A 23,421-nucleotide genomic window follows, 5' to 3' on the forward strand; every position below is an offset into this window, starting at 1 on the left:
TTGATGGACAGAAAATTGCATTTTTGCTCCAGCAAGGTGATTCCTAAAGAGCTATTAGCTGAAAGCTTATATCTCAGCATGGTGTGCAGAGTGTCCTTAAAACATTTGAGGAAACTGGACAAGTGCAGGACAAAAGAAGAAGTGTCAGGTCTAAAAAACTATCCACAGCAGATGAACAGTGTCTGAAAGTGATGTCCTTAAGAAAGAGGAAAAAATCCAGCAAAGACCTGACACAGGACCTGAGAGATGCATGTGGACCTTCAGCTGATCCATCTACTGTTGGCCCAAGCCTCATCAGAAATGGTCTCCATGGAAGGGTGGCTGTCAAGAAGCTGTTCTTAAGGAAGGGAAACAGGGAGAAAAGGCTGAGCTGTGCCAAATGACACAAGAGGTGGACTGAAAATCAGTGGCAACAGGTCTTATGGAGGGATGAATCCTCCCCAGAGCCCGGACCTCAACATTATTGAAGCAGTCTGGTATCATCCTGACAGAGAATGAACCAAAAGGCAGCCCACATCCAAAGAAGAACTTTGGGATGTCCTTCAAGAAGCCTGGAAAACTATTCCTAAATTTGACCATATAAGAAATGTTTACTTTATTTTTAGATAAATATGCTTTTCAAGAGTAATTCATTCTCTGTAATCTGTTTTACACCAACAACACTGATTAATCATTCAATATTGATTTAAATAAGTATCTCAATTTAAACCTGAGCACCATAATCATACTTAGCATCAAATGTTTGAGCTGTTGTAGAACCGATCATCATTCATTTCAGCTGAGTTTGTAAATTCCTACAGTACAGGAAGGCATCATGCTCTTGCAGAATCCCACCGCCGCTCTGCACTCTGATTGGACGTTAGCGGCGGTGGGCGGGTTCTCCGGCGGACAATAGAGAGCGGCTCCTGGGGGACAGAGCGGCTGTCAGACGGTGTCGGTTCTCCGCGGTGCAGACTGTCCGGTTCCCGCTGAGGTCTGAGCTCCACGGCGTCACTCCGGAACAAAGCTGCGGGCGGACGAGCGTCGTTTCCCTTCAGAGACGCAGCAGAGCGCTGCCTGGATGGACTGACAGCTGCAGCTCAGAGTGAAAGGTAGGACCAGAGGTGCTGTCTAATCTTTTCTCAGCAAAACCGACGACCTGCTTAATTAAACGCTCCTGCATGTCTGCAGGTGTGTTTTCATACCTCAGACTCCGCTTCAGAGTGATGCCTCACTGCGTGTCCTCTGTGTCTTTGTGCTGCTCTGTGCCAAAGCATCGCCCCACACTAATGTTGTGTTTGCAAGCCAGTGTTGTTAATAAAATGCCCAGATAAATAGCCGTTTCTCCAAATATAGCTGCAAATCTTATTTAAAATTGTTTCAGCGGTAAAAGTTAGAGATGCACCTCGGGACATGACTGAGCAGAACAATGGAGCTGCTGTTCATCTATTGTGTCCCACTGTGAGGTCACTGAGCCCTTATTTATATGGCCGGCTGTAATACTCATCACTCAATCAAACCTTTCTACATCTGATTTCATTTCTCTGTTTGCCATCGACATGCTCACGTGCACACACTCCAGCAGTACACATGTGCCACACGCTGTCATGGAGATAAAGCATGCTTTGTGTCTGCCCAGCGAATCACAGCACAGTCCAGGTCTTTGTGCTGCAGTTTGTGGATGTCTGCACACACCGTCGGCGGACACAGACACGCTCACACGTCCGTGCATTCATTAATATAGTTTTGTTGATTAATTTATCAGGTATTTTCGAACCACAACTGTCCAACGCTCTCAAGTTTCTGTCACTCAAATGACAGTTTGACAGATACGGTACTGAAGATGTATCTGTTGGTGTTGGAGGATAAAAACGTGGAGGAAAAAGGTTAAAAAATGTTGCTCAGTTAAGAATAACATCCTCAAATGTCACATTTTGTTTCAGTAAAAGTAAAAAATTAAAAAAAACACTAATCCAAATATCCAGTTAACAATGCTTTTACAATGAGATTAGCCAATATTTCTCTATTTGTCACTATTTTAGCTTGAAAATACCTTTGGCTTGGGGCTCCCAGAGCCTGTAACTAAAGAGAAATCACAGTCCTGATTTAGTAATTAAATTCAATTATAGATATTGGTTTATTTGAAGAGCTGAAACTGGAGAATTTATTGTCATTTTGCCTAAAATATTGAATAATTTTTCTTCAACAGATGAATCAAACTCATAGTTTCAACACTGGCCATTTTACAGGCAATAATGCTTAAAAACTATACATTTGTCTTTGATTTTGGCTTAAAAAATTTAAAAAATCTTGTTTTGTTTCTATTTTTTTACTGTTTTAGCTATCGAACATCAATCATATTCGTCCTTCTGTGAGTTTGGAAAAGTTCTTCTGGTATTTTCTTCATTTTCCTGTGTGGTCCATTGATGATAAGAACAGTAGTGTGTTGCAGCTCTTATTGCCCTTGTGTTTGTGGCTTTGTGAATCATTCAACATGACGTCATGTTGGATTGGATGCTGTGATGAATCAGCTGATTGCACCTCTGATATTATTATAGAGGTTGGAGACCAGAGTTGAGATGTTTCTGCTTGTGTTTGGGTGCTTTCCAGACAACCTTTCTGCACCATTATCTTGTTCTTCTGGGCCTTTGTTTCACTTTTAAAGACGGGTTTAAGTAAAAAAAAAGATTGATTGCAACCCTCCTATGCAGGCAGGGGAAAGAGTGTCTGGGAAGAAGAAATGGGGTGAGATTAAAGCAAACAAAGCGGGTAACGTCACAGACTGTAGCGTTGGGTTCACAGCCGCAGAAACGGCTCGGCATTAAAGCAGAGCGCCCAGTGATGTGCCGCCGAGCATGCAGGCACAAAGCCTCGGTGTTAGGACACGCTGCAGGTCAAGCATGTTAAAGCCGGCTGCTTTGATGTGCTCCACAGCTCTGTGAGCGTTCTAGGATCCAACGGCTGGGTCCCACTGGAGGGGCCGAGCCGCAAGCCGCCACACAGGGAGCCATGTCCACGTCCCCAGCGGGAGCGTGAAGACCAACGCTGTGATGGTTGGCACGATGTAGTCCCACTTCTACAAACATTTCCAGAGGAGAGAGCTGCTCATGTGGTGGAAATAATCTCTCTGGTTTTGTTATATCGCTGCAGAGAATAACATTTCACACGTTGGGCTTCTGGCTCTGAGTTAAAGAGTCATGAAGACAAAGGTTGGAGCTGAAAACTCTTCAAAGACAAGTAAAGAATGTTAATCCTCAGATGGATGAAGACTGCCTTGTTCAGATTCTTTAGTATTAGAGGTGGCCAAAGGGCCTCTGAGTTGTAAATTAGGGAGAACTTTACAATATCAAAACCTTTTTATCTTTGTGCTCCTGCTCCTTTCTGTCAGGGTGATTAAATGAACCAGCTGTTCACTCCAGAACTGTAAAACCGCACAGAGTTGTTAGAAGATGATTGTTAACATTTCTTCATCTGTGGGCGGTCGCAGTGTTTTGGCTCATCCAGAGCTTCAGAAGCCTCGGACAACTAAAAGAGAGAAGTTCTGACATTTTAGGAGCTAAAACCAGAGCGTATACAATTCAACACAGTCTTCTAAGTTAAGAGCAAATCAAACTTGATAAACTTTGTTCTGTTAAAGCACTCCAGCTGTGTGTGGAATCTCATGCAAGGTTCCTTTCAGCGTTGGTGCTTTGACTCACCGACTTCAGCAGTATTGTACAATACGTCTTCATTCTGGAGGGTTCCTTTATTTCCATCCGAGTGAAAACAGGCCTGTGTGACTCCATGTTTGATGCATGAAGACTGTAAGAAGGACACAAAGATAGCTGGTGGACAAATCATACAAACTATCTTCTGCTGCCTTCTTCCTCCTTGTTTTGATCCATTCATTTTTAAGTTTTGCCTGTTTAATCTGTTCGGGCTTGTATTGTTGTTACAGGCTGCATTCCTGCCGATTAGTTGGTGCAGTCATGCTGCAAGACGGTTATTCAGATTTTTGTTCTGGACTTATCATTACAGTATCAGTGTTTGAACCTCTGTTCGTCGGTACGTTTTCATGCACAGTTGAGACGAGCCACAGTTATAGCTCAGCTCGGTCATTTATTTAGACTGCTGTCTTATCAGTAAATGCACAGAAGCGATGTCCGACTCGGCTACGATTTTCAGGTTGAACTTTTTACACCTTGGATCAAAATAACTGAAAAATGATCCAGCTGGTGGTTGTCACCGTTGGGTTACCCCAGTCCTCCCAGAAATCGTATCTACTCGGTGTGGTCGCTTAATCCTCAACTTTGGTGCTTCTCGATGGGTCTTTCTTCTCTCAGAGGTAGTTTCTGTATTTGAAATAGTTTGAAAATCTATAAAAATGTGTCATTTGTTTTGTTTATCAGGATACATTGATGTCTGTCTGTTGCAGGTGAATAGATGACCATATTTCCTTGAATTAAATAAGAATATTTTCTTATATGAGGAAAAGGGTCCACAACCCAAATAAATCACTATAGAAAAGCAGCAAATTTTGACAAACTGAAATTAGACAATATTCAAGATTGTGGCTGAAGTGATTAATCAAAGCGTTTCTGCCCGGAGACTGACGGAACAACCTCCCACTTTCTGTCAACAAAAGATAAAATGTCTGTCGCGCTGATAGATTAATTCCATTCATTCAGCTCTGCAGGTAAAGGTTGCTCTTCTCGGCTTCGGGGAATTTGCCGCAGAGATATGAATCATGATTGGCATTGATGGTTCACTGAGTTCATTGAACTCTGCTCCACACACAGTGACTGATAATTGATGACAAACCACAACCACAGACGACATTTCAGACTAATTTAAAGGTGGTAAAATCTTCACAAAGCTCAAAGTGCCAAATTTGTGTTGTTTTCTGTAGAAATGACACTCAAAAATAAAAATTTTAGTGAAATGTGACGCTGAAATTAGATATTTTTGTAGGTTTTTTTTGTAGTTTGAAAATGATTAATCTCTTTTCAAAGTCATATAACTATATATTATATGAATATAACTATATATTCATATAATTATTAATAACATTGCTCTTCAGACGCATTTTGATTCAGCATAAATAGACACTTATGGTATTACACAGTAATAACAGTAAGCGTGACTTTACATGTGAATTCTACACTATTAGAGATTAGATGTTCTCCAATTCAGAATCGTGCGTGTACCAGTCTGCGTCTTCCTGTTGAATCACAATATGAGCCGCATAACCCAGCAGGTCAACAGCTCAGACAGTTAAACAACCTGCCAGACTGGCACGGCCCAAATCCCATCTCTGTTGAATCACTGACCCGTAGACTATTTATATTCTGATAATAAACCTGCAGAGGAGCTTCGGGCTCCCTGAGTTGATCAGATTCTTTGCTGAGACCGGTTTGGTTTCACTTTCTGCTCTAAATACCGCAGTTTACTCTGATTTAATTTCCTTCGTCCGTCTTAGGTTCACACCTCAATGTAAAAACGTGGATGTTGATTGTTGTTGGAGTATTTTGGTGGGTGATTTAACACAATAATTCCTTGTCAGTATAATTAAATAAACACACATTTCACAGTTAACTAATATATCTGTATTTTCTTAGTTTGCTTATATAGATCTATTCAGTATCAATCCTTCTGCAGAGGATTAATTTAAACACAGAAATGTATCGACTAAATAAATGCGCACAGGCAACCTAAAACAAAGCTCCATGGCTGCCACAGTGCAGATGTTTGCAGATGTTACCAGAATACTTAGATATTCGGTCAGTGCACATTATCCCAAAATGGCTGATTTTTTTTTTTTTTGATTTTTGACTGATTAATCTGTGTCTGTTTCCCATGATTTTTACAGTCCCCATGATTTCAAAAGTTATTTAATTTAGCAGAAAACTAAGACCATGAGTCAAAATCAAGGTAGAGCTCAGATGTTTTTCTTAGGTGGACAAACCAAAATGCAAATTCAATCCTGATATTTCCATCTATAAATGTGTAATTTATGATATTTGTTTGTACATTCATTTGATGCTCTGCAAACATCAGCAGTTTTACCAGCTTTTACTGATACCAGTTTGAAAAAATATATAGATAATATTTTTTAGATCACAGGACGTTGCTCTCCTGATGCTTTTTCATTTCTTTCTGCCCTATTATATTATATTATATTATATTATATATACATATATAATATCTCTTCAGCGTTTTTACAGTTATTGTTATCAGTTAGTTTTTAGTTTATTTGGCACTTTGGACATGGTGTTGGCCTCGTGGTGCTCTCAGAGCAAAAGTAAGATCAAGTTATTAAGATTCATACTCTTCTGGATTTGCTCACCAAGTGTCATTAATTGTAATGCAGGTAATAGTTGTTGTCTGACTGTTTGCAGGTATGATAGATTATAAAAATATTGCAAACCTGCATCATTTTTCTTCTGGTGTTGTGCACAAATCGCATCTGAAATGTAATTTATCAGGAAAAATGGCTATTTTCCTCCCTTTTGTAGGGAGCCAGACTTTTTTTTTTTTTTTTTCAGTCAGGCGATGTGTTGATTGAGCATTACGAATGATTTATTAGGTGCTGATGTTTTACAAGCCTGAACACAAACGAGGTGACTGAGCCAGTTTTTTTTCCAGCAGACCACGGGGACCGTTACTCAGCACTTTTGTCGGGTTTGTCACGTTTGCTCGCGTCACCTGTGGTAATAACGTCTAACTCAAAGTGATGAGAGCTCTGCTGATGCTGCTCTCTTTAAAAGATGCAGAGTTTCTGCACCCGCGATCAGCCGAAATTTCTTTTTGCAGCAACAGTCAGAGGCCGTGAATAGATTAACTTTGTGTACTATGACCTTAAAATCCATCGGGAGACTATCTAGACGTAACTACAGGGACCTGAGAACATCAGCAATGTGATCCATTTTCTTTGTTCCAGTTAAAACTCTGGCAGTCTCTCTCTGTACAAGCTGTAATTGATTTACTGACTTTTTGGCAGACCTCAGAGGATTGCTTTGCAGTAGCTGAAGTTTGCTTGAAAATAAAACTTCTCTTTATCAAGGACAGAAAGGAATGCACAAGAGAAGCAGAACAGAACTGGTCCCACATATCCTCCATGCCTATGTTGCTCTTTTTTCTTTACAGGCTGTTTAACACAACACATTCACTTTTATTTTGAGATTAAGAATGAATATGTTTGCTTTATTTAGGAATATCTGGGATTTTGTTTTTTAAATATACGAGGAATGTTTAAATCATTTGATTAAACTTAGTGTCTAAAAGTATCAGGGTAGTGCAGTGTAAAAATCCTCAATAGTAACGTACTTTGACACTAATTCCTCACCTACTTGGTTTGTGAGATGCTGACAGAAAGTACAACACTGCAGGACTTATTGCTGAAACTGTATTCTGCATGAATCAGTGCTGGTATTCAATATGTTTTACAGAAATTATAATGTTGCTACAAATTCCAGGAGGTGTATTTTGGCTTCAGGATGAGCTCTGATACAAATCACCACCTTTTAAAAATGTGCGAAATTCTATTAATTGGCCTTTTTCATCATCTCTGCGTAGGATTTCTGAACAGATTTGTGGGTTTTTTATTTGCTCCTGGACCGGTACAATGACAGCACGTGAATAAGAAAGGGTGAATGAAATTAGTAAAGACACAATAACTCCACCAATGTGCAAAAAATAAGTTTAAACACTCACTCGATGCTGTTTAAGAAGTCTTAATGTGCATTAAGGGAAACAAAATCTTTTGCAAATTGGGTCTAACCTGACAAAGATTGAACTGACATGATGTAATATCCCAGATGTTCCCAGAGATTAAAGTAATTCCTGAATAATTCTCTTCATTTTCCTCTTATGGATGCTACCACAGTTGTTTTTGTTCCCTCCTCAAAGTTTATTTCCAGTAAGGACAACTACTTCTTTGTCTGAATTACAACATTGTGCAATACTGCCACCTTCTGGCGACACTGAGCAGCCTAGTTTATTTACTCCGTAGCTTCAGATTTGCTCCGTTAGTGAAAAGAAACCAAGCTAATGTCTACGTCATTGAACCTTGAAAGAGAAATCAACAGTAGAGCTATTAGCATAGTCATCGAAATCATTGGTTTCCTTGCAAATCATGACCCATGGCAATAAAACTTGCTGCCTAACAGTGTTATAATTAAGCTCCTTCTGCCAAAAACTATGACAATACGAATCTATAAAATTGCATATGAGAGGGTTTTACAGGTGAACAACATTAAGTTGAAGCACAAATAAACAACAAAGCAGCATCAATCAGCAGGCGTGACATGTTGAGCTTGGCTACTCCCACTGTGAGATGGCACTCCTCACTTCCTGTGTCATACAGTAGACGAGTAGCATCATCAGGATGGAAGAAAAACAGCTCTGATATGAAGCGCACTGCTTGAATTCCTCCAGTGCAAGGTTTACAATTCAGCATTTCTCTGCAAAGAAAGACGGGAAGGCGGTTTCACGACCTTCATCAGGAAGGAAAATGGAGCTCCTTGACGTCCCCGGGGGGGGGGCAGCTGTGACACCGTTACCCTGAGAAGAAGCGCTGGGAGCTGCAGCAAACAGAAGATGTGTCTAATTAGCGATGGCTACGACTTCTTTTCATCTCCAGGCTCTTTGATAGGACAGCAGCATAGGCGCACATGTGAGCGAATGCTTATGCTGAGGAGGTCTGAAAGATATGGCCTGCATTCATATGAAGGTTGTTATCAGGAGATGGAGATAAATATTAAAAATTGGCAGCAGAAAATGGATGATAAGGCTCTCTGTTAATTCAGACTGCAAAAATACATCTGCATTTAGCTTAGCATCTAGCATGTTAAAATGGTAGAAGTTGAGTCTGTGCAGTTCCTGTCCAATTATTTTTTCCCACAAATCTCCACCTAATATTTGGAAATGATTCCAACAAGAATGAGAAAATTTTGAGTTAAGAAGTCAGAACAGAAATCGTTAATGGAGCTTTTATCTTAGTCAGGGTCACTAAAACAGAACTCGGTATCGTGAATAAAAGCATTTGTGACATGAGATGGGTTTATAAAGCAAACAGAAATGCCATGTCTAAGTGGAAGAAATAACAATAATCAGAGCTCTGGGCAGAGCTCAAGCACAGCAGAGAGGGAGAGGAGGAGCCTGCTAGTTGTATTAGTTCAAATTTCTAAAAAAAATCTGTTTTTCTGAAGCTTATTAAGTTATGCTTCAAACCATCAATGTAATTCAGAGTCGTCAAAGCTTAAAATGTGTAAAACATGAGATACTTTGCGTCATGCCAACCTTCTTCTTATACATGCTAATGTATTTCTATTTTCTTTTTAACTTGCACCTGATGTGAAACTTTTATGTTTAAACAAGCATTTTCAGGTGTATTTTCCCAAATAGACAGAATGCAAATCTACAATAAAATAGTTGTGTAATTCATCAGGAAGATTTTAATATTTTAGCTGGTTTGGTAGACTCAAAAGCCATTTTACTGTTTAAAAAGACAACTTTTGATGTGTGGGAACACCTGAAAATGTGTGGAAGTTGAAACGCCCAACAAAGTGTTCTTCTTGCTCTTTGATGCAGACTGCATCCACCTCTTTATGTACACACACTCACTTTCATTCATTGTGTTGATGATGCGTCACTTTGACTCTGAGCTGTGATGCTGGTTGCGCAGACACATAAAAAGGCTTGAATTTGAATTAAAATTAATTCACAAGCTCAGCATGTAAAATGAAACCGGCTTGTGTGTTTATCCGTGAGCAGCTGCGCCTTCTGTTTGAACATGGAGACGCAGTCGGCCTGTCTCATTCCCTCTGTGCTGTATTGACCTTGTCAGAGGGATGCTGAGTTGTCCCGTGATAGACAGCCAGTTGGCTCCTTTGGGTTCAGCTGACTCCCCATTTTTATCTGCTTGTTGTACTTTAAAGCTCAGCACATGCTGTTTGTGTTCAGAGCCATTTCCTCTTCCGTGTCACGACAGCCCAGTTTCCTTTCTGATGTGAAGCCTTGTTTCATTCTTTTACAAAAAAAAAAAAAAGATCACAGGAAGAGAAAAGTTTATTTTAAAGTTGAAACTTGATATGATGTCAATCAGATAAAGTTACATCAAGCAAGAAATAAAGTAGCAACTTTATTTCCTGTGAATCAATTGCTCATAGATGGCAAATATCTGCCATTAACATTAATGGGTCATTCACATGTTGGAAAACACTGGCAAACACATTATTTAATCAATAAGGTAACTAAAGCCTGCTCCATGTTTGAATGCTTTAAATTCGATGCAGCCGGAAATATTTGGTTAACATTAACTTAAAGAGAAATACACATATTATCCTCTGGACCACCAACCCTAACTGAGACATACACTAAGCTTTATTATTGAATGATGTAGACACCGACATGGCCAAAAATGCTTATAACGACATAGCAGAGGCTGGACAGCCTTACCTTAAAAACCCGTGAATGGTTAAGGTAAGGCATTAAAAACAAGTGGTTAGAGTTGGATAGTTTTAAGTTCCCATCATGTCACACGGATGCTGCTCTAATATAGTTTCCATTTCACAAGCAATGCTGTAACCATCAGCTTTGCCACTATGTTTTGGAGATGGGGGACCTTTTACCATTTTCAGGGTTCAGCCTGTTGTCCTATAATACCCATCTACACTGTTTCGTAGATGTTGGCTGTAGAGATGTCTTAAATATAACAGAACTGGATATGACTGAAGTTGATGTCACGACTGAAACCTCAAACATAAAACCTAGGGAAGCGTGCATGTTCACGGGGTTCGTGGCCCTACCAGCATGACTGGATGTAAACATAAGGTAAACTTAAAGGGATTTTTTTTTCTTCACATATAAATCCAGTTCTACAGTAACAAAATATTGATATTAGTGGCTCTAACTTGAGGACAGGGGAGTTTCTGTGATCGGTGACACCATCTCGGAGTCCAAATCCTCTACAGATGGTCATTTTGAGGTCCCATTTTCATTAAGACCCTCGGCATCAGTGGGGATTTGGCAAGAAAATCAACAATTTCCACCTTCTCTGGCTATGAGCATGGCGGTCACTGCTGGTAGCCGGTGGTTATGCCCAACAGTACCTCCCGTTGATAGGGTGTCTGTAGCTGCTGCACCTGTCTCTTGCTATTCTTTGTCTTTTTTTTTTTTTTTTAACTTTGATTAAAAGAAGTACGGTTTAACAAGATCAACTTTTGTTGAGCTGTCAAAGTTTATAGCAAACTCAAGAGAAAAGGGTGCATTATTGTTTACATTCAGTCATGAGCGTGGAACTGTAGCTCCTACATGAAAATGGTCACAATAAATTCCAGACAGAGACACTGCTTTGTTGCTCCATTTTTATATTCAAGAATAGGCTGATAACTCCAAAGCATTTTAGATGGATAAATAAACTGCTGACCAGGGGGAAAATTGGTGTTTTTAAATCTGGAGCTACAGAAAAAAAAGGTGGAGCAGAAATCAGTTAAAGTATGAACAGCAGTGATGAATTGTTCCTGTAGTTTAACCAGCAGGTAGGTAGCAGGTGAAAAATTTATCTGATTTTATGATCTTGTAACTTTAAGGTGTTTCCGGTGTTAAACGGCTATTAACGCAACCCAGCAACAGGAAATGTTTGGTTCTAATTAACTGTAATTTAATTCAGCTCTGATTTGGTGCAAAGGCAGAAGCTGATCTCTGTTAGAGAGAACATAAACAGTCATCTGTGCATCACATACATCATTTCCTGAGAGGTGGGTGTTTTTGTTTAAAATCCTGAGGATTGTGTCCTCAAAAACAACAGGAACTGTTTGATTTGAGTAACTGTACAGTAATGCAGCATGTAGTGGCCTCTGCTTCAGCATTAGAAGAGGCAGACTTGTCAGGAGTCATACATCATCTAATAACCTGCACAGATAGGCAGCATTGAGTTTGAGGGAAACATCATCGACCATAGAGACGTCTTTATTATTCAATAGCAAAATGCTGCAGTCGCACTGTATCTAAATCATAGTGTATTACTCTAAAAATGAATTAATTCTACATAAATTTTCCATTTTATAACTTAGGATTGTACCAACACGTATCACAGCTTCATCGTCACTCTAGTTCTTCCTACTGGAACATGCTGTGTGTTGTTGTTTGGTTTCTTTGTTTTCACATGCTTTACATGAGCTCCGTGTACACATTTCCTCGTCCATCACAAACTCGCACCGTCGCAGATGGACCTGATGCACAGGATGTGGCCAGCATCCCGTGTCCTTCGACACCCTCTCATCCCCGTTAATTAGAGATGGAACAAATCTGCTGCACCATCAGGGCTGCAAAGTATCTCCCGTCATTGGGAGATCGTTGCTTGGCTTCTCTCAGTAACAGAAGGAGGACGAAGAAGGCGAGACAGATCAGCTGAGAGTAGAAGGCAGCAGGCGTGACTGAGTAGAATTGGGCATTTATTAATGGAGGAGGTTCATTAATCACCTACAGAGGATCTGCTCCACAAATAGCAACCCCTCCCCTTTCAGATCTACTTTTTAAAAAAATATTAATTAAGCAATTTTCTTTATCTACTTCCCCCTTCATCAGTGTGCTTTCCTCTATAGACAAATAAACACCTTGAACACAGTTGTACCACTGACCTCACACCTAGAGCAGCGATTTTACCTCTTATTTGCATCTCTGGACATGATGAAAAAGTAAACTGTTTTTCCTTGATGTAAAAGCAATATTTTTTCTGCAGAAAGTTGCTACTAATTATTGGATGCATCACCATTTAAATATGTTGAAGAAATATGAAGACTTTCATCTTTCTGTTCAGGTTCAGGTTGAATATCTACATAACTATTAAATGGACTGCCATAAAATTTTGAGAAAACACAAATCTTGTTTTGATCAGCAGATGTTTGCCAGATGATGGGAAACATAAGAACTGGCATAAATAACAATCATTAACCCCTTTATTTGGTAGCTTTTAATGTCAAAATTCGACAGTAAATTGTTCATGCTAGCCGTTTTTAAGCAGCTAGCATGAAAATAGCACCAGATGTGCAACTAGTCACCGCATTCTTATATTATGTCTTATAAAGAGAAGATGCCACTCATTTACTGGTGAGTAAACACTGCCAAGCACATCTCATACCAACACAAGCCAAAACAAAAAACCTCCTAATCTCGATATAACAGATTAGACTTTTGTTTTGGAGAAAACCTGCTGGATGTTCGAACATCCACAGTTAAATTCTAGTTGTCTAGTTATTTTTGCAAATGTTAAAAAATACTTCCAAGGTCAACACAGCACAGCACAGCACAGCCTTTTGAGCCAAACAGTCTGTAGTAACCCCAAAAATTCATGTTAAGTAACAGAAAATGTTTATGTTTATGCATTTGGCACACGCTTTTATCCAAGGCGACTCACACTCATATCGCACCCCTGCATGAAGGGGTGTCAGGATACGCACCCAGGTCCTCCACATGAAAGGTGACAATCTTACCACTACACTGTCCCACTATCCAGTATACTATAGCATGTTTGAGCTGTAAAAGTTGATGATAAAATTACTGTCAGTTCATTGTTCCCTAACTCTGAAATATGTCTGTGAGGCAAGTGTGATGGCAATGTTAGGTGTTTGAATTCTTTAAAGTTCATACAGTACCGTAGTATGAATTTCATTTCGATAAAGGTCGAGAATGGTCACGGAAATGATGATGTTTCCCTGGGAAAAAAAGATAAATCTTTGGTTTACTGCAGACACATTTGTGTGGATCGGTCACAAGATGAAGGCCAACACTGGCAAAGAAAGACCAAATTAGATGATTTTTAAACTGAGTGTTCATCAGAGAGATGGCAAAGATTTGAAGATCGCTCATAAAACAGCTCACATTTTAGATGCAATGAATAAGTTAAAATTGGAGCCCTGTAATTTAAAAGCCTTCATTTCGAACTGCAGAAAATAAAGATATAGTTTCTTAGTCTGTCTTGGACATGATATGAATAATTATACGTTAAAAATGTCAGCGATGCCATTTGTCTTCTTATTTCAAGTATCGGCTTTAATCAGAGAGTAATTCATCTGGAATCCAGGGTCTTTCCTTTTTTTTATGTGGCTTCTTTGTTGTAATTGAGCCCTTTTTGGCAAAAATAAATTATTCAAAACCTACAACAAAGGTTCCACAGATTACACATCAGTTCATGTGGCCTGTAATGAAAGCGTTCTGATTTCCCCGTGACAACACATCTTACACTTACAGGCTCTACAATGCATCAGGTCTGTGTATATACTGGAGGTTGTGTGGGAACAGAGATGTAGGTGGATGTGAACTTTGCTTTCCTTCCTGTTCCACAGGAGCTTCTGTCTTCTTACCAGCCCACGCCCGTCCTGCCCCGTCCCTCCACCACAATGAACTCGTCGCCGCACGGCTCCCGCGCCTCTGTCGACATCCTGGAGGAACTCCAGCTGATCGCTGCACAGAACCTGGAAAAACTGGACATCAACAAATACTATGAGGTTGTCCGTGAGCTGGGCAAGGGCACCTATGGGAAGGTGGACCTGGTCATCCACAAAATCCGAGGTAAAGACTGGAGCTGCAACTGATGAGTATTTGTCCATTAGTCTGTTAATAAATTAGTTTTACTGGTTTATAAAATGTCAGTCATGTAAAATCTTCTCCTCAGGGGAACAACCCTTGATGTTGACCTTCTAATTATCATAGCCAAAAAACCCATCATGAATTCACATTTTTCAACCAGGACATTAAAACTAAAAGCTAAACTAAAGCCTCCACTTGAACCCGAATTTATACAGAAGTACAGCTCACATGGCAAAAAAATTATATTTTTAATGAGCTTTTTATGATTCTTTAAAAAAGGAAAAAAAATAAACCCAAAGATGAGACGGTGAATCAGTTTTTCATCATTTAGTGGGTGAAGATCTCAAAGAAAATCAATCAGGCCTAAAAACAAGCAAATCCAGCAGATGCAGTAAATTGGATTATGAGTTGCACTTTACATTATTGCTCGGCAACAAGATGGTAATAAAGAGGTAATAGCGAGTAATACCATGTAATAGCCTGGTAAATATGTGACATTACCATGAAATTAAGCGGGTACTTCAACACTTCGCAGCCCAGATTCATGATTATTACAAAGAAATACAATGATTGTAACTGGTTGCAGCAACAATCATTCATTCTCATTAGCCTTAACTGGAAACAAATTAAAAATGTCCATGAGGGATGAAATGTTAGCACTATAACATGGTAATCTCTGTCATGCTATCTTTTTTTTAATCTCTAGCTCAAATACGATGGAAACATCATCCTGTATTACCTTATCATTAATAGATTACTACCACATTTGTGTCACCATATTAACATATTTCTTATAAAAAATACTGCACCCATATAACTATTCTGTTTATTACCTATTTAGCAGGTTTCAATATTAACTAAATGTCACCATACTATTACCAGATAGTCTATAATTTTGTTTCCCCATTTCTGCTCTCAGTAACTTCTCTTCCAGTCAGTTTTACCATGATCTTCCCAGGTTGTTGCATGTTATTACTGTTTACCTCTGAGTTGCCATGATTTGTGATTCAGCTTGATAAGACTAAAAGACAACAATGCAAAGTAAAACACTGTCCGCTTCTGAAGTGTTTACTGTCACAAATAATTTCCGACAGTCAGATGGCTTTGAGGTTAATTCGGGCCACTGTGCTGCAGGGATTTGGCTCAGGTCAGAATCCAGATTGCCTAAACTCACCACTCAGTAAATGGGAAATCTGTTCGACGGCTTCACTTTAAAAGCAAAATGTTGCCCATCTGCTCTGAGCCTCTCGTTTGCCTCTTTTATGGAGCGCAAAGCTGCGGCTTCACTGCCTGTTTTTAAGTGGCTGCGGCCTGTTACTGAGATGAATTCTGACCTTTTCCAGCTGCTGAAGTGCACACTTGAATGCATGGAAAACCTGGTTTTCCTGCACCACCAACATCTTCTCAGAGCCGCCAGAGGACGAGTGCGGCTTTAATCGTCCGCTCTTCAGAGTGCGAGTAGAAAATAAAGTCACCAGTGTGGAAATAAACAGGTGGACGGTGCCCTTTAACTTGTTCTCTTCTGAATTTGCTTTTATATAGAGGAGTGTTTTTATTTTTCAGCTTCAGCAGCTGTTCCATCAGCAGGTGCTTCATTTGTATAAAAGCTTTTACTTGGATCCTAAAGAACTACATCTCCAGAGTCTTTATTTCAAGTTATAATCCATGAAACAAGCCGAAAAAAGGTCTCATATTAGCTCTATTCAATCATGTTCATTTATAACCTAGTTTTCTTTTTTAAAGCTATTGTGCTTTTTATTGTTTGCTTGCCTCTATATTAATTTTATTTGTGCACATATATGAACATGTATTTTTACCTATAGTAAAAGTAAAAAAAGTAAAACGATTTTTGTCAACATTGTTAGAAAATATAGGATTAATAACTAGAATAAGCTCAGTTAGTCTAAATCAGTGTGTCAAAATTACTCTTTACCCTTGAGTTTAGTAGCTAGTACCACTTTTTTAGCACATTTAATGTTTAACCTTCAGACAGGAAAAGCAACCCCACTAACATATTTGGGAAAAGTAAAAGTTTAACATCCAGCTGCATTTCACTTCCATTATCGCACATAAATTCAATCTGAACACACTGTCCAGCTGCTGAAATGCACACGTTAAGAAAAATGTCCCCATCTGGGTCTACATGATGCAGACTATCACAATTGCTAAGTAAAAATACATTGTTTTACTTACAAGTTTTAGAAATAAAATAAAAAAAACATTGCCTTCTTTATGTTTAATACTCTAGTTCCAATTTTACATGTAATAAAGATTTAATTATTAATCAGAATTTAAAATGCATTTCCTGAATGATTTTGACCTGATGGGGTTTAAACGGTTACGCACGGGGTAAGTTCTTGTGTCACATTCATGCAGTCACAGTATCGTTAAATATTTAGCAACTCGGCATAAAAAAGCAACTCTTATGGGTCAGTGGGGCAGATATTTATGTTTCCCAGTTGTGGGTTGCATTTAGTTCCTGCTGTAAAAGACACAGTTATAGCTTTCCAAGAGTTACCCGAGGTTCTTTGAGCAGATGGCGTTGATTCTCTGGCATACTGGTCAGGAGGCTTAATTAACCGCTAATCATTCATGCTAACATTTAACTACTGTCAAATAAGATGCTGTATGACGGAAACCATACAAATCAGATGTGTCTCAGTAGAGACTAAAACAAGATGTCGCGTTTGTTCATTTTGAGAACCGAAGCTGCTTGGTGGCGTGATGAGTAGCTCTGTACTGTAACCGGATTTGTCATATAAAGCCAGCTGTGGACCGCTGCAAATTCATGCTGCATTCAGTGTCCTTCAGGAGAAGGAAGTGAATGTTTCAACACTCTGATGGACAAATTAAAGGAAAAAAAAAAGTCAACCTCCTTCAAATGTATCCTGATGAATCTGAAGTTTTTCTCACTAGTTTGAAAGAGCAAACACAGAGACTGGTTATAATGTGACACCGTCTTCTAAATCTAATGCCCTCAAATATGTGTATAGATGTTACAAAACAACATGTTTTTGTTTCTCTTTAATAAATCGGCTGATTTTTGCCTGTGCGTCCACAAGAAAACCATAATTGCTGAAGGATGATTCTGTTTTCTTTTAATTATGTTAAATTCAGGCTTCAAAATGGGGCTCAAAGCAACTATGAATTCAATCTTAAACTGCAGTCTAAGAATGCCCCTAAAAGGTTTTATAATGCACGTAAGAGGCAGAAAGCTCTTCTTGACCCTTCCTAAAGTGGCTGCACTCTGAAAAACCCACAAAGCACTTTGTAGAGCTGATCTGGTGGTATTGGAGACATCCCCGCTGACACTCCGACTGTTGGTGCAGGGAAATTATAGGCCGACGTGGCAGTTGTCCAGGTTGTTGTCTGGGGTCATTTATCTCAACTCGCTGCTCGTCTCAGCGGCGGCGACTCAGGATAGACGAGGCAAGTCTAGGCTGTTAAATGTGTGGTTTTTTTTGTTGTTGCTGTGTTGTTTGTGATTGTTTAATCTTATAATCTCTCTCTGTGAAGACTGCTGTAAATGTCACTTCAACATGAGAGCAGGAACATAACTGATCAGGCTGCAGATAAGATGAATAAATAAGTGAAGGTTTCAAATCAGCATGGAGATTTTTAATCATTCTATAAATGTTTTGAATTAAGCAAGCAATTAGGCAGCTGTGATGGAAATCCCCAAACACTGTCAATTAACTACTTATGTAACCGGTTTTGTTCTTGATCTCAGGCACAAAAATGGCCCTGAAGTTTCTGAGGAAGAAAACCACCAAGCTGAAGAGCTTCCTGAGAGAGTACAGCATCTCCCTCTACCTGTCGCCCTGCCCCTTCATCATCAACATGTACGGCATCGCCTTTGAAACAGACGAGTACTACATCTTTGCTCAGGAGTACGCTCTGGCGGGAGATCTGTTTGACATCATCCCTCCACAGGTAAGTTCTGTAGTTATAAAGCTGGGTTTTTATATATATATAATCAACCTAAACTGAAAAGCAACAGATGATTACAGTGATTAGTACCGTCAGCTCCACACAGTCGGTTTGTCCCAAAATGAGGTAAATGCAACCTCTTAACATCTGAACAAACCACAAGACTTCTGGAACAATGTCCTTTGGACAGACCAGACCAAAGTGCAGATGTTTGGTCATAATGCACAGCAGCACGTTTGGAGGAAACCAAACACAGCATATCAGCACAAACACCTCATACCAGCTGTCAAGCACGGTGGTGGAGGTATGATGATCTGGGTTTATTCTGCAGCCACAGGACCTGGGCACCTTGCAGTCAGTGAGTCCACCATGAACTCCTCTGGATACCAAAGTATTCTAGAGTCAAATGTGAGGCCATCTGTCCGACAACTCGGTGAACTAAAGCAAAGTTATAAAGAGTGGGACACAATTCCTCCACAATGATGTGAGAGACTGATAACGTTATTCGGAGAACGACTACTTCAAGTTATCGCTGCTAAATGTGGTTCTACATGCTGTTGGATCATGGGATTCTTGTGTCTGTATCTTTTTAACTTACTTACTTTAGTATAAATGTGCGTGTGGGATTAAACTGATTCTTTTTCTTTTTGAATGGCTACATGGCCACTAACTCTTTGGCACCTAACCTCCCATTTTGGGGCGGAACATAATGTTCATTTGGTTTTTCTCTATAACTGAAATCCCAGAGGATTAACCTCTAAGTTCTTTAATTGACTGCACTGATTAAGATAAGTGCGATAAAGTAACAATAACTGGTCATTAAAACCAGTTATTGGTCATTAAAATTAGAGTCTTGAACAGATCCAGAAACACAAACCCTCCCGGAGCTCGTCTCATTACGCTGTACAAGGCTCCAACTAGCAACTCAAGGATATACGAAAGCAAACCTAAGACACGTTTGCACGCTCCTCGTCTGCTGCATTATCAGATCATACATTTTTAATCAATCCCCAGTGTCAGAGCCAGATCTGGGTACATAAAAGCAAAGAGGCCATCAGGAACCTTTCTTCTCCCGCTAAGCTGTCGGTCCAAATCAGGTTCACTTCTGTTTAAGTTTCACAGTGGCACAGATTAGAGCTGCATCTCTTAAAGTGCTCCAGGTGTTTCTGTGACCCCTGACCTCTGCTGTCTCTGTTCAGGTGGGACTCCCAGAGACGGTGGCGAAGCGCTGCGTCCACCAGGTGGCCATCGCTCTGGACTACCTGCACTGTAAGAAGCTGGTCCACCGTGACATCAAGCCCGAGAACGTTCTCATTTTTGACACCGAGTGCAGAAAGGTCAAGCTGTCAGACTTTGGCATGACGAGGCGCGCCGGCTCTCCAGTGAAACGCGTGAGCGGCACCATCCCGTACACGGCGCCTGAGCTGTGCGACACCTCGCGGCACGAGGGTTTCTGCGTGGACTACAGCACGGATGTGTGGGCGTTTGGCGTGCTGCTGTTCTGCATGATGACAGGAAACTTCCCCTGGGAGAAGGCCATGCCCAATGACACCTTCTACGAGGAGTTTGTCCGCTGGCAGTGCCGCCGGACGGGCACGGTGCCGTCGCAGTGGCGCCGCTTCACAGATGAAGCTCTACGGATGTTTCGTAGGCTCCTCTCCGTCGAGCAGGAGCGCCGCTGCTCCGTCAAAGAGGTTTTCAGCTACTTTAACCAGTGCTGGATGTTGGACACAGAGAACGGGAACAGCAGCGGCGGGGGCTTACTGGGCAGTGCACCTCCTCTGGACATCAGTTCGTCCTCTTCCGAGGAGGATTTGTTAGTGGACAGACTGAAGCAGCAGAGCCTGTCACCCGCCTGCGTGGCTGCAAAGGGCGGGCTAATGATGGACACCCACTACTCCTCCATGTCCACCAACAGCTCACCGTCCTCCACCAGCAGCTACGAGCGAGTCAACAGAGACCACAACGAAAGAGGACGCATCCTGGTGACCACGCCCATCGAGATCTGCGTGTAGACACGCCCACCGATGCTTTCAGGCTACCCGCTCACACGTGTGCGCCGACGAGGAAGATTTCTCAGAGTGCGAGGAAGAGGAGAGCAGTGAGGCAGTGTCGGGGGGGGGGGGAGTGTGGGGACGGTGCGCAGCGTCAAGGACACGACAGTTTGTTGTAGCTTCACTGCAGATTTACTCATTTCTGATGAAGAATTAATCTGAGGAAATGAGGCATGCGACACTGTAGCCTCCTGTCCCTGGTTTATAGTTCAGTCACTGGAACAGAGCACGAACTCAGTGTAAAGAAGGAAGCAGAAGAGGTGAGAAAAAAACTAACAGAAAACACATTATCCACAAGCAATGTGTCCAAAAAATAAACCGCTTTGTGCATAAAAGCGACCGTGACTTGTGTGTTTGTTGCAGTGAATCATTTCGTGTTTTATGTGCAGTGTGTTATTATTTGAGTTATTTATTCATGTCTTATTCTAATATAATTCTGATTTGTTTTATGAAGTAGCATCGCATATCTGAAGCCTGTTTATTATTTCCTTTCAGTGACATAAAAAATTTAATAAAAAATGTCGTTCCACAGAAAAAATTAGATGCCAGTGAAGTTTTCTTTGTTCTTCTTTTGTCACGATCATGTAGTTGTTGTTGTGATTTCCCATAAAAGTAGATGTTTTTCCTTCCTTAAATGTCTTCTTTATGTCTTTTTGGTGACTAAGCTTCCTGTACAGTCTCAATCAACTCCACAGCAGCTCCTCCCTTTAAACTGGGAGCGTTACTGGACTTTTGAACACTTTTATATCTTTAAGTGACATGAACTTCAAGAAAGGTAAAGAAAATTCCCAGTTTGTGACCAATTCTCTGCTTGGTAATCTGGTAAATAGGCGAAAAGCTTATGGAATGGTTGGGAATAATTGTTTTTACTGTTCTTACTTGGTTAAACGGAACAAAAAAAAAAAGGAAAGTTGCACCCTTCAATTGAAAATTAAACCAGAATTTAGTATTTTGGGGGACACCAACAGCTAAATGTCCATTGTTTTATTAAATGGTTTAAAACTTTGAAAATGTGAAACAAGCTGGATGTAGAAAAAAAACTACAAATATTTAAGACGTTGGGATTAACATGCTTGAGAAATCACTGAATTGTTTTCTTGTGTGTTTATTGCATGAAGTGACATTACCGTGGTGAACATTTCTTGAAATAAAACTCCTAAAAATAAAAGTTTTTCTGTCTTGCTGTTCTTATTGAGAAGAAGGCATGCGCCGTTTGTTTGTCAATGAGATTACGCCACAAACACCAAACTGTCTTTCATGAGAGTTGGAGATTTGAAGAAATGATCCATAAATCTAGGATAAAAGTCCATATCACTAAAACAACTACAATGCATCGACAGAAACTTTAGTCATGAACTGGTCAGACAGTGTCCGTAGGAGTGAGTGTGAGCGTGCATGGTTGTTTGTCTCTATGTGGCCCTGTGATGGACTGGCGACCTGTCCAGGGTGTACCCCGCCTTTCGCCCGATGACTGCTGGGATAGGCTCCAGCCCACCCGCTACCTGATTAACGGTATAGAAAATGGATGGATGGATGGTCAGACAGTTAAATTGATGCTGTGCTAAGCCTAATTATATTCTACTCATGTATCAAGTTTTCCATCTTCCCACTTACACTTATTGAGATAATCAGAGCTGAGCATGTACAATCTGCAATGAAAAAGAAGTGAAGAACAGATACTGATACCAAAAGCAAGTAGACTCCAGTTGAGTCGAGCAGTTTCAAGCTTTGGACAACAGGCTGTAGTTATCTCTTATTTAATGATGCCACAGATACTCGAGCCACAAATTCATGTCAGCGTTGTTACTGGTGAAAGCAGGAAGTCGCTCCCTGTGAAGTCTGTGTTGTTTTGGTGTCTCAGTTTGAAGATGAAACACCACAGGAAATACTGTCGCCGTGTACAGTTACCCCACCTCAGACTTTTCTCTGTTCATTAAAAACTGAACAAGGCAGCCAGAGCCAGAGCCAGGCTGTGTTTTCCTGGACTTTGAAGTGTGAAACCACTGATATGTGGGAGCCAGCTTCTCATTTCTCTTTGATCAAACTGTGGATTTAAAGCCAAGACATCAACCCTTACCAGCACTACAACAAAAACAGTCAGAGATTGCTCTGTTTTGAGAGTTAAGCCAACCTGTGCAGTGTGTTGGTCACATAATTATGCTTAAGTGAACTCAAAACGCCCCACGAAGCTGTAAACTCACTGAGAAATGTATCAGGCCGGGGTGTAATGATCAGCTTCTGCTTCAAAAGCTCCCACCCAGGTAGAATCTGAGTCAAAGTTACAGCAAAAACACAACAACAGACCTGATCAGCCTTCTCACATCAAATCCAAACTGAGCATTTTACACACTGATAGCAATGAGCATGGCGAGCATTTCTGTCAGCCCAGTAAAACAGAGTCAATCTGAATGAGGAAGAAATGGAAGAAGCACGGACACGTGCGGCTGAGTGAAGGAGCAAAGCAACGCTGCCTGTTCAGAATGGTAATTAGAGTTTCTCCTGGCAGCACGTTTACACATTCACCAACAGCGAGGAGGCGTTCACTGTCTCTTCTCATCAAAGAGGTGCGTGATGCATCACTAATTGAAAGACACGAGGACGGTGAGGTCACACCACGTTACTCCTTCTAAAAAAAACACACTTAATGCAGCTGCAGACGCGATAAGATTTTGAAGACATTCCAAGCTGAAAAGGAGGCGTAGAGACTTGAAAGTGAAACCGTAACGAATCAAAACTACTCTGGAAATATCTTCTATCTAATTACTGCTCATTTAAACCTCTTTACAGATTGCCTCTGGTGAAAATCAAGTTTCTAACCTTGTTCATGTGGTGTTTAGAAGTCATAGCCTGAGTGGAATGTGCTGTCAACACAGCGGCTGAGCATTTCACA

At 40.5% G+C, this 23,421-nt stretch overlaps 1 protein-coding gene across 1 annotated transcript; it reads left to right on the plus strand.

Moving 5' to 3' along the window:
• The first annotated feature begins 919 nt into the window (after nt 1-919).
• Nucleotides 920-21,662, plus strand: LOC140273868 (serine/threonine-protein kinase SBK1-like). Its single transcript, XM_072369544.1, has 4 exons — nt 920-1,091; nt 14,304-14,529; nt 18,278-18,480; nt 19,677-21,662. Exons 2-4 carry the CDS (start codon nt 14,358-14,360, stop codon nt 20,490-20,492), a joined length of 1,191 nt encoding a protein of 396 aa, XP_072225645.1. The 5' UTR covers nt 920-1,091; nt 14,304-14,357; the 3' UTR covers nt 20,493-21,662.
• Nucleotides 21,663-23,421: the final 1,759 nt, after the last annotated feature.

This window comes from Leuresthes tenuis, unplaced genomic scaffold (assembly GCF_036924035.1).
Source record: "Leuresthes tenuis unplaced genomic scaffold, fLeuTen1.0.hap1 SCAF_17, whole genome shotgun sequence".
Taxonomy (NCBI): domain Eukaryota; kingdom Metazoa; phylum Chordata; class Actinopteri; order Atheriniformes; family Atherinopsidae; genus Leuresthes; species Leuresthes tenuis.